General features: G+C 42.9%; 1 protein-coding gene across 1 annotated transcript; it reads right to left on the reverse strand.

Annotated features, from left to right (window-relative positions):
• Positions 1-1,367: 1,367 nt before the first annotated feature.
• On the reverse strand, positions 1,368-10,440 carry LOC105920876 (extracellular calcium-sensing receptor-like). The gene is made up of 9 exons (XM_036128897.1): positions 10,432-10,440; positions 5,414-5,517; positions 4,711-5,005; positions 4,339-4,628; positions 3,870-4,150; positions 2,928-3,133; positions 2,570-2,791; positions 2,345-2,468; positions 1,368-2,263 (listed from the first exon to the last, which is right to left on the reverse strand). The coding sequence occupies exons 2-9, from the start codon at positions 5,461-5,463 to the stop codon at positions 1,368-1,370; spliced, it is 2,364 nt and encodes a 787-aa protein (XP_035984790.1). The 5' UTR covers positions 5,464-5,517; positions 10,432-10,440.
• Between the last annotated feature and the right edge of the window lie 1,254 nt (positions 10,441-11,694).

Consider the following 11,694-nt stretch of genomic DNA (forward strand, 5'->3'; position numbering starts at 1 on the left):
TATGCTTATTTATTCATTGAGCATTTATGTATTTCTGTATTTATTTTTAAATATGGTAGAGCTGGTCCTCCATAATGCACTTACCTGGTGGAAGAAAAAGTAGATCCCACCAACTGCCTATCATTTTACCAAGACCTCAACAGTTTAGTTACGTTCTACCATGTTCTTGTTAATGATATACATTACCTCATGAAATGAATGAAGTATCAAAAGTATTGATATTAGGATTTAAGAATACATTTTAGAGCGTAAAGGTCTGGTATTAAAGGTAGTGATATTTTTCTATCAATTCGCACATCACTAATGGAAATTAAGTCGTTTAAACTCTGAAACATTTTAATTTCAGGTTGTCAGGAAAGCCATGAAGCATGAATATGAATAAAACATGGAAAATAGGCTAAGGTGGTGAATATTTTTTTGCAGGCGACTGTATCTTTAAGAACCAGGGTTTGTTTTGAGGGACTGAAAAGGAGGCCACATAAGCTCTCAAAGGTAGCAAAGAACAACACTTGCTATATTTTAGAGCAACCAAAAGGCAAAGCTGAAATAAAAAAATATTTTTTTTTTTATAAAACAGTGTTTATACTGACAGATCATGTGACACTTTGATTGCACACAGGTGGATGTTATTTCATTAATTATGTTACTTTTGAAGGTTTTGGTAGCACTGGAACTTTTTAAGGGGTTCACAGCAAATTGGATAAATATATATTCACATGCCAATATCCAGTTTTCATTTTGTAACTCTTGGAATATATCAAAATGGGTAAAAAGCCAAGGGTGTGAATAGTTTTTTTAAGACACTGCACCTTAAAGGAGTCACCATCCCAGAAATGGAAATATTTATATTGATAGAATGGTTAGAATTCTACTAAAATGACAAACAATAGTTGTACAGGAAGCAAAAGACAAGACAATTTACTTGGTTTTAGATTTTATTATTGTAAAATGTGTTTTTCATGATCAAACACAGCATAGACTTAGGTCTTTTGAGTAACTTGTACATTTAGGCTAAATATATGAATACAACATGTGTATACTCATGTAATCATGGTGCATACACAAGTCTTGTTTTTACGTCCTGGCAAAGCTTATTTGGAAGGGAATGTCATTTCACAAATGATTATACCAAATTAGTTAAAAACAACATAGAACATTTTACAAAAAGTGTGGCTTTTACAACCAATGTATGAGGGGAAAACAGCAGAATTATACTTCCTCCATGCTCCAAGTAGTGATTTCCGTTTTAAATTGAGATTTGAGGACTTTCTGGAATAAATGTGAGTAGGTAAAATGCCCTGTAGTTGCTTTGATGATGATTTTACTTTCTACATTATATTGTTCTTCTGAAAGTGTATTATGTTTTACTATTTGTTCATTAAATATTTTTTGGTATTCTTCTCTGGCTGAAACAAAAGGATGAAACACTTTGGGGCAAATATACACAGCATCAGTCCAAAACTGGAGGCCAGAATGGCAAATATCTCCACAGCTACAGTAAATTTTCCTGGAGAGCTGACATATGCTGGGATGAAAGTAATCCAAACTGCACAGAATATCAACATACTGAAGGTTATCATCTTGGCTTCATTAAAATTATCAGGTAGTTTCCGAGCGAGAACAGCTAATGCAAAGCAAAACACAGCCAACAGGCCGATGTAGCCGAGCACAGCCCAGAAGCCAACAGCAGAGCCTAATGCACATTCCAGGATGATCTTCTCCTTGTATGTGGTTAGATTTTTCACTGGGAAAGGAGGACACAGAACTATCCACACAGTACATATAATGACTTGAATTAAAGTGAGACACACCACAGTCATTCTTTGCTGTGGAGGACCAAACCATTTCATGGCATTGCTACCTGGAAGTGTAGCTTTAAAGGCCATTAAAACTACTATAGTTTTCCCAAGAACACAGGAGATGCAGAGAACAAAGGTGATGCCAAAAGCTGTGTGCCGCAGCATGCAGGACCAATCAGAAGGTGCTCCGATGAAAGTTAATGAACATAAGAAACACAGGATCAGAGAGAAGAGTAGCAGGAAGCTCAGCTCAGAGTTATTTGCTCTGACAATTGGAGTTGTCCTGTGATAGAAGAAAACCACTGCTGTAATGATGGTCAGACAGACCCCACTAACAGATAACGCAGCCAGGATGATTGCAAGGCCTTCTGCAAAAGAAAGAAACTCCACAGGTTTGGGGAAACAAGCATCTTTCTTTGGATTTGGCCAAAACTCTTTGCCGCATGGGAAGCAATCAGAAGAATCTAAAAGCAGATTTAAAGCAGAGGTTCTCAACATGTAAATATATACAAATATGGTTATTCAAGAAAAATATTAGACTTCACCTGTCATATTACTGATCTCTCCTTCAGGGCATGGTATGCAATCATAGCAGCAGATGGGTTTTCGTTTCTGCAACACTTTACGAGTTCCTGGAGGACAACTCTCAGAGCATACTGACACTGGAACCTGTCATAGAGACAGAATAAAAATACTAAAGTTTGCAATCAGCTTTGATAAAATATTGTCTCAAATCTTTAATAATGAAATACTGTCTTAAAGATTATTACTTCTGAGCCACCATTCAACCAGGTCAAGTTCTTGTTGATACGAAACTCCCTGCCCTTTGGCAGTGATGCATCATAGTACCCCACTGTTACCAGTTCAATAACTCCGCTATCACTCTTCTGCCAGTTCACCAATTCATAAAAAGCCACAGGATCCCCATTCACATCAAATGACACATGGTAGCCATTCTTGGAGAAGTTTACATCCTTTAATTCTCTAAAAATCTTAAAAACACACACACACACACACACACACACACACAATGAGAGAAACTGAAACAGTCTCTTAAAGTTATGTAAAATGTATTAGTCTCTAATGACTGCTAAAACGTTTGGAGAAAAACCATATGCATGGACTGACCTGTTTGGGCTCCAGTCTGATGTGTTTGTCACATTGCATTGTCACATTTGTTTTGTCACACACTGCATTTTGGATTGCATGTGCTATTGCATACGCAGCCTTGTACACCATGTTTGTGATCCGCAACTGTGATGTTTCAGTATATGGGCTTTTAAGGGTTTTAATATCTTCAGTTCCATCACATAGTCTCTTTTCTGGATCAGTAGCTAAAGGAAAACAAAAACACAGGTGTCAAACTAAATGACTAACCAATCATGAGTAGTGCTGAATGACTACAGTGATTATTTTCATGCAAAGTAACTAGGTGTTCTTTTTATCTTATTTTAGTTTTTTATATAAAAACTATTTTAAATTATTAGAAATGTATATTTAAGTATGAAATATATGAATATTTAGTCCACCTAACTGCTAATTTCTTGCTTTCAACTTAAAACAAACCAACAACAAAGAATATGTAAAACACAACAGGTTTCTTGAAAATCCTATAAAAAAGAGACAGAAAAGATATGCTGTGCAATGATTGCATTTTATCTTAGGATTCTTATATTGAATTTATTAGGGAAACATGTAGTAAAAAAAACTGAAATGAGCATTTAATGCCATGTAATATCAAATATTGAATACAGACCAGAATAAACCTTATTAAATAAAAGAAATTAATTGGCCAAATTGGCTCAAATAGTTAGCATCCTTAATATGTTATGTTAATACCAACAAGTGGGTAAAATATGTTCCAGGTATAAAGTTTTTCGTCAAGTACAGAACTACAAGTTGAAAAAAAACAACTTAGATGTTACAAAATAATATATCCAATCTTGAAATACAAAGAAATCAATTTGTTTACATGAAATAAAAATAAAAGGATCTGTTCTTATTTGGGGTAAACTGTAAATTTCATATTTTTGAAATAAAAAAATACTTTCTCACTTTTTGTCAGACTACAGTTGAATGCATCCTCCCAGAACTCAGTCAGCACTGTGGAGGTAGCCACTTCAGAGGGAGAGAGATCCAGTAGGAAGTCTCTTAGACCTGGAATGACAGACTGCTGAATGGCTACTCCAATGGCCCCTGCACAGAAACTGAACCTCATCAAGTATGGGTCAGCTGCCCAGGCCTCGCTTGCTATCCATTGACGTGGTGGAGGAGGGTCCCTAGCAAGCTCTTCTAACAAGACTTTCATGTCTCCAATAGCTGTAAACGCTACAACAACCACCGCTGTTGAACTGAAGAGACATAGGTACGACATATTTTAAACTAACTTATGTGGCCTTTTTTAACATATGATATACGCATAAAGACAATCGATGCTGAACATTTTGGCTTTGTGTTACAAAACTTTCACAGTAGGAGGTAATCACCAATGTATTTAATTTGTGAAAAGCACAAACAAAAGTATAGGAAATGCACAAACCTACGAATAACATCAGAGACTTTTTGGATCTTGCTCTCTGGGTCGGTTCTAAAGAAGGATTCAACGTACTCCACACATATCCCCTCTCTCATTGCTGCTTCAAGAAAAGATGCCATGCCATTATTTCCATAATCTGAGTCTGAGTGGACAGCACCTATCCAAGTCCATCCAAAGTATTTCACAAGCTTAGCCAGTGCGTCAGCTTGGAAATGATCACTGGGAATTGTTCTGAAAAAAGTTGGGAATTGTTGTTTGTCTGAAAGGCAGGCACAAGTGGCAAAGTGGCTCACCTACAGCAAAGAAAAATAATTCTGATAATTATCAACCCATGAGCATTTTAGAATCTGTTTTCAATAAATTCAGACTACTAACCAGAGGGATGTTAAACGGCCCAATGATGCGCGATATGGTGATGGATGGAGTGGATGAAGAGTCTCCCACAGCGGCCATCACCACTCCAGACTGTGAACAGTGACTGCCTTTGTAAAACACAGGATCCTGGCTGTTTGATAGCTGAAACGCGACATCCACTGACACAGGCACCGAGACACATGTATCATAGATCCGATATCCCAATTTGATGCCAGGCAGCAGCTCTGTGCTGTTGTTTATCTCGTCAATGGCAAAGACCATAGCACGTGCAAAGCGCAGACTCCGGGCATTGAAGCTGAACAAAATCAATCAGGTTAGTGCTGATATTTACATGAAACTGTATAGACCTTATTAAATACAAAGGACATTGATTCTTTAATAACCAAACACAGAGCAAACATTTACAAAATTGGGCAATGCATAAGCAGATGCAACTGTACACCATAAATAATGAGTTAAATGTTGTCTATCAATTTTAAATTTTAAATTGATTTGAAGATCTGAGGAACAATGTTTAAATTTAAATGTATAGACCAAATTATTTTATTTTATTGCTTTCATCTTTAAATTTAATATATGAGACAGAATTCCTTTATCTATGTAAAGAGAAAAAGTCTTCCTCCCACCCAGTTTTTAAAAGAAACTTTGCAACAAATCTGCATCATACAAGTAACATTGTTTTCCACCTCTCCCACTTACTAACCTCCCTGTGCACCTTGGAGGCTCAGGCTTGGTGGTGTAATTATAAATCATTGTGTGATGCTGGTAATGAATAGAGAAAACACCTCCAATAACAAAATCTCCATCCTGTGAGAATTCAGGAAAACGAGTGGCACCCTGCATGGTACATTTCAAAGATGAAGCCTCAGTAAGGGTGCCAACCCGTACAGGTTCAAAAGTTTGATTCCAGACATTCAAAGCCCCACCCAGGCTGTCCACTGACATCAGCTCCACTAAACCAAATGCTAATGTGAAACCAGTATAAACAGTCCAAATCTCCATCCCTCAAAGATATCCTTTTGAATGTATCCTTTTGTTTTCCCTGGTTTTATATACCTCCTTCATTATACGTCAGATCAAAGTTCATCCCAGATATGACACTATCAACATGTGATCTTTGATATAATGTACTGCACATGTATGTATAGGACTAACTTATTATTTACTGACAAATACGAATAAATGGTCACACTATTTTTGACACTTTTTATGAAAACAGAACCGTATCTGTTTGGGATCATTGTGATAATGTGTTGTGGAAATGTAGTGGACCCCAGGGGACCATGTTGTGGACAGAACATTTAGCCTAGAAGAACATTTTTCATGAGTACCTGTTACGTCCACCAGGCCCGTTTGGTGGGGTAACATTAATGGAGACCACACACAAGGATTTTATGATTCAATGAAATTGGAATTTATTAAATTATATTAAAGAAATAAAACTTGGAAGAATGACTAACTGAAATGAAAAACCAAAAATAGATTAATACAAAACCCATAACCAACTAGAAATAAGCAAATGTCAAAACAAACCTAACAAAACCCAATCACAAGATACAAACCAAACGGGTTCTGAGGAGGGAGAGGGAAGGAACTTAGACTTAGACTTTCTTTATTGTCATTTTGTATACACAGAGTGCATACAGAATGAAATTTCGTTTTCACACAGCTCAGAAAGATTGCAGTAACTCTACAGGATACCTGACAGTGAATTACAGTACAGGATAAAGTGCAGTGATAAATCGCAGTCACTTACAGGATAGTTTCAATTGACTTCCGGTTAAAGTGCAGCAGGGAACAGTAGGCAGATGAAAATGTAAACAATGTAAAACAAATGTAAACAAATATGCAGTAAGGTGCAGCAGTGATTTAAAAGTAGACAGTTGCATTGTAAACAGTTTTGCAGTACGTTTCTGGGTAAGGTGCAGCAGCAATTTTGCAGGATACGATACAAATGTGCAAATGTGCAAATGTGCAAATCAGCGAGTCGAGTGTGGTACACAGTCCGTTTTTATACTTCAGCAGTTTAGCAGTTCAACAGTCTGATGGCAGCAGGGAAAAAGCTTTTGCAGAACCTGGTGGACCTGCAGCGGATGCTGCGGAACCTCTTTCCAGAGGGCAGCAGGGAGAATAGTCTATGGTGGGGGTGTGAGGGTCCCTGATGATGTTACGGGCTCGAGACACACAGCGCTGCGATGAAATGTCTTTAATGGAGGGAAGAGGAGCCCCGATGATCCCTTCTGCTGTCCTCACCACTCTCCTCACGTTCTTCCAGTCGGAGGCACTGCAGCCTCCACACCACACAGAGAGACAGCTGGTCAGAATACTCTCTATGGTGCTTCTGTAGAAGGTCGTGAGGATGGGCGGGGGCAGGCGGGCTCTCCTCATCCTCCACAGAAAGTACAGTCGCTTCTGTGCCCTCTTCACCAGTCACGTGGTGTTCACAGTCCAGGTGAGGTTGTCCGTGATGTGCACCCCCAGGAACTTGGTGCTGCTGACCATCTCCACCGCTGAGTTGTTGATGAGCAGTGGAGCATGGTGAGGCCGGTTTTTCCTGAAGTCGACGATGATCTCCTTCGTCTTCTCCACGTTCAGGATCAGGCTGTTGTCTCTGCACCAGTCCACCAGCTGTTCCACCTCCTCTCTGTAGTCCTGGTCGTTGTCATCTCTGATCAGGCCCACCACCGTTGTGTCGTCTGCAAACTTCACGATGTGATTGGTGGTGAACCTGGGGACGCAGTCGTGAGTCATCAGGGTGAACAGCAGGGGGCTCAGGATGCAGCCCTGAGGGGACCCCGTGCTGAGGGTGATAACATCAGAGGTGTTCTGTCCGACCCGGACTGACTGAGGTCTGTTGGTGAGGAAGTCTAGCAGCCAGTTTCGTAGGGGTGTGTTGAAGCCCAGATGTTCCAGTTTTCCCACCAGATGTTGTGGGATGATGGTGTTGAACGCTGAACTGAAGTCCAGGAACAGCATCCGCACGTGCGTGTTCTTCTCCTCCAGGTGTGCCAGGCTCAGGTGAAGAGCAGAGGAGATGGTGTCCTCAGTGGAGCGGTTTCGTCGGTAGGCAAACTGGAACGGGTCGAGTGTTGGGGGGAGACTGGAGACGATGTGTTCCTTTACCAGCCTTTCAAAGCACTTCATCATGATGGGAGTCAGTGCAACAGGCCGGTAGTCGTTGAAACAGGTGACTTGAGGTTTCTTTGGCACCGGAATGATGGAGGCAGACTTGAAGCATGCTGGCACTATGGCTTGGTCCAGCGAGGTGTTAAAAATGTCTGTGAGGACACCAGCTAGCTGACCTGCACACTCCTTGAGCACCCACCCAGGTATGTTGTCGGGGCCTGGGGCCTTCCGCGGGTTGACTCTCCTCAGAGTCTTCCACACGTCGGCGGTGTCAAGGCAGAGGACCTCCTCTTCCTGATGGGGAACAGCTTTCACAGCTGGAGTGCTGTTTAGTGCCTCAAACCTCCCAAAGAAGTTATTTAGTCCATTGAGGAAGTCCGCATTAACTTAACCCACCGGGGGGGAGGGCGTGTTGTATTCAGTGATCGCCCGGATGCCTTTCCACATGCTCCTGGTGTTGCTGGCGTCATGGAAAAGCTCCTGGATTTTCTGACTGTGGTTCCGCTTTGCTAGCCTGATGGCACGGTTCAGGTTGGCTCTCGCTGTCCTCAATGCCTCCTTGTCACCAGACTTGAAGGCTGAGTTCCGTGCTTTTAGTGCTTGACGGACCTCCGCAGTAATCCAGGGTCGTTGGTTGGCTCGGGTGATGATGGTCTTGGTGGTGCTGACGTCCTCAATGCATTTGTTGATGTAGGCTGACAGTCATGGCGTACTCATCAATGTTGATCTTGTCCTCATAAGTTGCAGCAGCTTTGAACATGTTCCAGTCAGAGCACTCAAAACAGTCCTGGAGCGCCTCCATTGCTCCCTCAGTCCACACCCTCACCTGCCTCGCTGTTGGTTTTGCTCTGATCAGCAGGGGCCTGTATGCAGGAATAGGGGGTTTTCACTGACGTCACTGGCCAACTTCCGGTCCGCCATATTGGGTGGCACACTTCCTTATCTCTAGTTGTCTTACACGTATTATCGTATCGCGAATGGATAAGTACGCCAGCACGCTAGAGCGACCAGATAAGGACGTATATCTGAGGAAATGTTCCGTGATCGACCATATGGACCCCTATGCCCTCCACGGTGCCTTGTTTAGCCGTAATCCAGATGATTGGCCAAATGTAGAGCACGGCGACATAGTGCATTACCTGGTGTTCGGTGAAAACCCTCTGCACACTCTTGAGGAAATGAGAGCTTACAAGGATCTAGAGGCTCACAACCAGTTCACATCTGGTTATGTACATCAAGGAAATCGCCATCATACGTGGACGGGTGAGTTTTAATAAGATGGTAAAAATGTAAACAATCCGACGCAAATGTGTCGCATGCTTCTGCGGTGGCTGGCGGCCGGCGGTGCGCGAAGGCGCTTGGCTGCAAGGCCGATCGACGCCGCTCGCGGCTTTAATTATTTAAGCAGAATAATGACCAGTGAAAAATTAAGTTGTATTTACCGTATTGGCGCCGGTAGGAGCTGCAGATCATAAAGCCAGCAAACAGTGGGAACACAGCAACTCGTTCAAAGGTAAGCTGCGCTCAGACGGGCTCTGGCACATGCTAACCGTTAGTGCTAACAACCACTCACGCATGTAATGTACTTTTATCTAGCTGCTATGTGTTTCAAACGTTTAGAACACACTCTCATTGACATCGGGATACTGTGTAAAGTTATGTTCGGTCGACTTACAGCCGCGATCCAAGCGAGCCGACGACTCTTTATCTCTGTAACTCGTTCAAAGGTAAGCTGCGCTCAGACGGGCTCTGGCACATGCTAACCGTTAGCGCTAACAACCACTCACGCATGTAATGTACTTTTAACTAGCTGCTATGTGTTTCAAACGTTTAGAACACACTCTCATTGACATCGGGATACTGTGGAAAGTTATGTTCGGTCGACTTACAGCCACGATCCAAGCGAGCCGACGACTCTTTGTTATCTCTGTAACTCGTTCAAAGGTAAGCTGCGCTCAGACGGGCTCTGGCACATGCTAACCGTTAGTGCTAACAACCACTCACGCATGTAATGTACTTTTAACTAGCTGCTATGTGTTTCAAACGTTTAGAACACACTCTCATTGACATCGGGATACTGTGGAAAGCTATGTTCGGTCGACTTACAGCCGCGATCCAAGCGAGCCGACGACTCTTTGTTATCGCTAACAGTTGTTCTCCGTGGTTGCGCCTCCAGGCAGGAAAGCGGTGGAAAATTAATCTGTTTCTATGTTTTTCCCATGGCGATCATGTGTTGCGCTGTTACAGCCCACAATACAGCAACGGTTTACCATGGTTGAAATCAAGTTAAGGTGAAATTAATCAAATTAAAACACGGCTGAGAGAGGGAGTACAGTACGCGGTAGTAATAGGCAGTAGAGGCGGCGGAGGCAGTCAACATGACAGCCGCGGAAAGTAATAAGTCATAACGCCCAAGCCCTATTATTAATATATTCTTCTTACATGTTTTAAATACTTAACAGTTAATTACCTGTGACAAAGTGAGCACCGCAGACTCTGGCGTATTCCAGCTTAACACCGTCCAAATCGGACCTGGATATCCGTGTCAGCCATAGGTGACGGCGTTGTTCAGACAGCTGTTTTGTTTTTTCACACTGATTCACTATTACGGCTGGTAGGCGATAGAAAGAGCGTTGGTCTCCACCTCCACGGGCCGTGCAACCAACCATTAAACACGTTTTCCCCATTGTTCACTTCCAATACTGCCTAAGGCGTCATACAACGCAGGTCAACGGTGCGAAACGACTGCCACCCAATATGGCGGACGCGCTGAGTAGTCACGTGAGCGTGACGTCAGCTGAAAACCCCCTATTAGCATCACAGAAAGGTGGTCTGAAGAGCCCAGGTGGGGGCGGGGGGCTGCTCTGAATGCTCCTTTAATGTTTGTGTAGACTAAGTCTAGAGTGTTCTCTCCCCGAGTTGCAAAATCCATGTGTTGGTAAAAATGAGGGAGAACAGTTTTCATATTTGCCTGGTTAAAATCCCCAGCAATGATGAAAACACCCTCTGTGTGTGCAGATTGCAGCTCAGAGATAGTCCGATAGAGAACACTCATAGCATCTTTAGTATTAGCGCTGGGAGGAACATAAACCGCTGCGATGATAACAACAGTGAACTCTCTAGGCAGATAAAAAGGTCTGCAGCTAATAATCAAAAGCTCAATGTCCGGAGAGCAGAGACTTGTGACTAATCTAGCATTTTTACACCAGGTGTTATTGGTGTAAACGCAGAGTCTGCCTCCTCGGGTCTTACCGCAGAGTTCTGTTTGTCTGTCGGCGCGGAAAGTAGCTAGCCCCTCCAGGCTAACGGCGTTGTCTGGGATTGTTGAGGTTAGCCATGTTTCGGTCAGAATGAGAGCGCAGCAGTCCCTGAGCTCCCTCTTTGCAGAGAGCTCGAGTTGTAAATGGTCCATTTTGTTGTCCAGTGAGCGAACGTTGGAAAGCCAGATGGATGGTAGCGGCGGTCTGAATGGGTTAGCCTTTAGCCTCGCTGCTAAGCCTCCTCGGCACCCGCGCTTCTTCGGCCGGCTACACCGCTTCCGCGTCGCTCTCCTCCGGCGTGAGCTGCTCGTTGAGGCCGCCGCTTCACAGGCCTCCGGGGCTGGTCTCCGTAAGACGCCACAGTCACGTAAACAGTCGAGCGTGGTATTTAAAAGTCCAAAAACACAACTTGATCGTAACTCCAACAGGCGCTCGCGGTCAAGTACTGATCGGCTGGGTAGATGAGTGGTTTCCAGCAAGTTTGGCGGCATTTTTTTTTCAAAAAGTCTGCTAGTTGGTACAGGAGCTGTGTTCGGCTGCTGCCGCCAGGGGCGCCGCCGGAAATCAATAATGCCACTCGTAAACAAGCTCTCTCCTC

This window comes from Fundulus heteroclitus, unplaced genomic scaffold, assembly GCF_011125445.2.
Source record: "Fundulus heteroclitus isolate FHET01 unplaced genomic scaffold, MU-UCD_Fhet_4.1 scaffold_124, whole genome shotgun sequence".
Taxonomy (NCBI): Eukaryota; Metazoa; Chordata; class Actinopteri; order Cyprinodontiformes; family Fundulidae; genus Fundulus; species Fundulus heteroclitus.

Coding starts and splice junctions, on each gene's coding strand:
- LOC105920876 (XM_036128897.1), bottom strand. CDS start 5,463: ATGATTTATAATTACACCACCAAGCCTGAGCCTCCAAGGTGCACAGGG. Junction 4,151..4,338: donor GTCTCTGATGTTATTCGTAG/GTTTGTGCATTT, acceptor ATGTCTCTTCAG/TTCAACAGCGGTGGTTGTTG. Junction 2,469..2,569: donor GGTTGAATGGTGGCTCAGAA/GTAATAATCTTT, acceptor TCTCTATGACAG/GTTCCAGTGTCAGTATGCTC.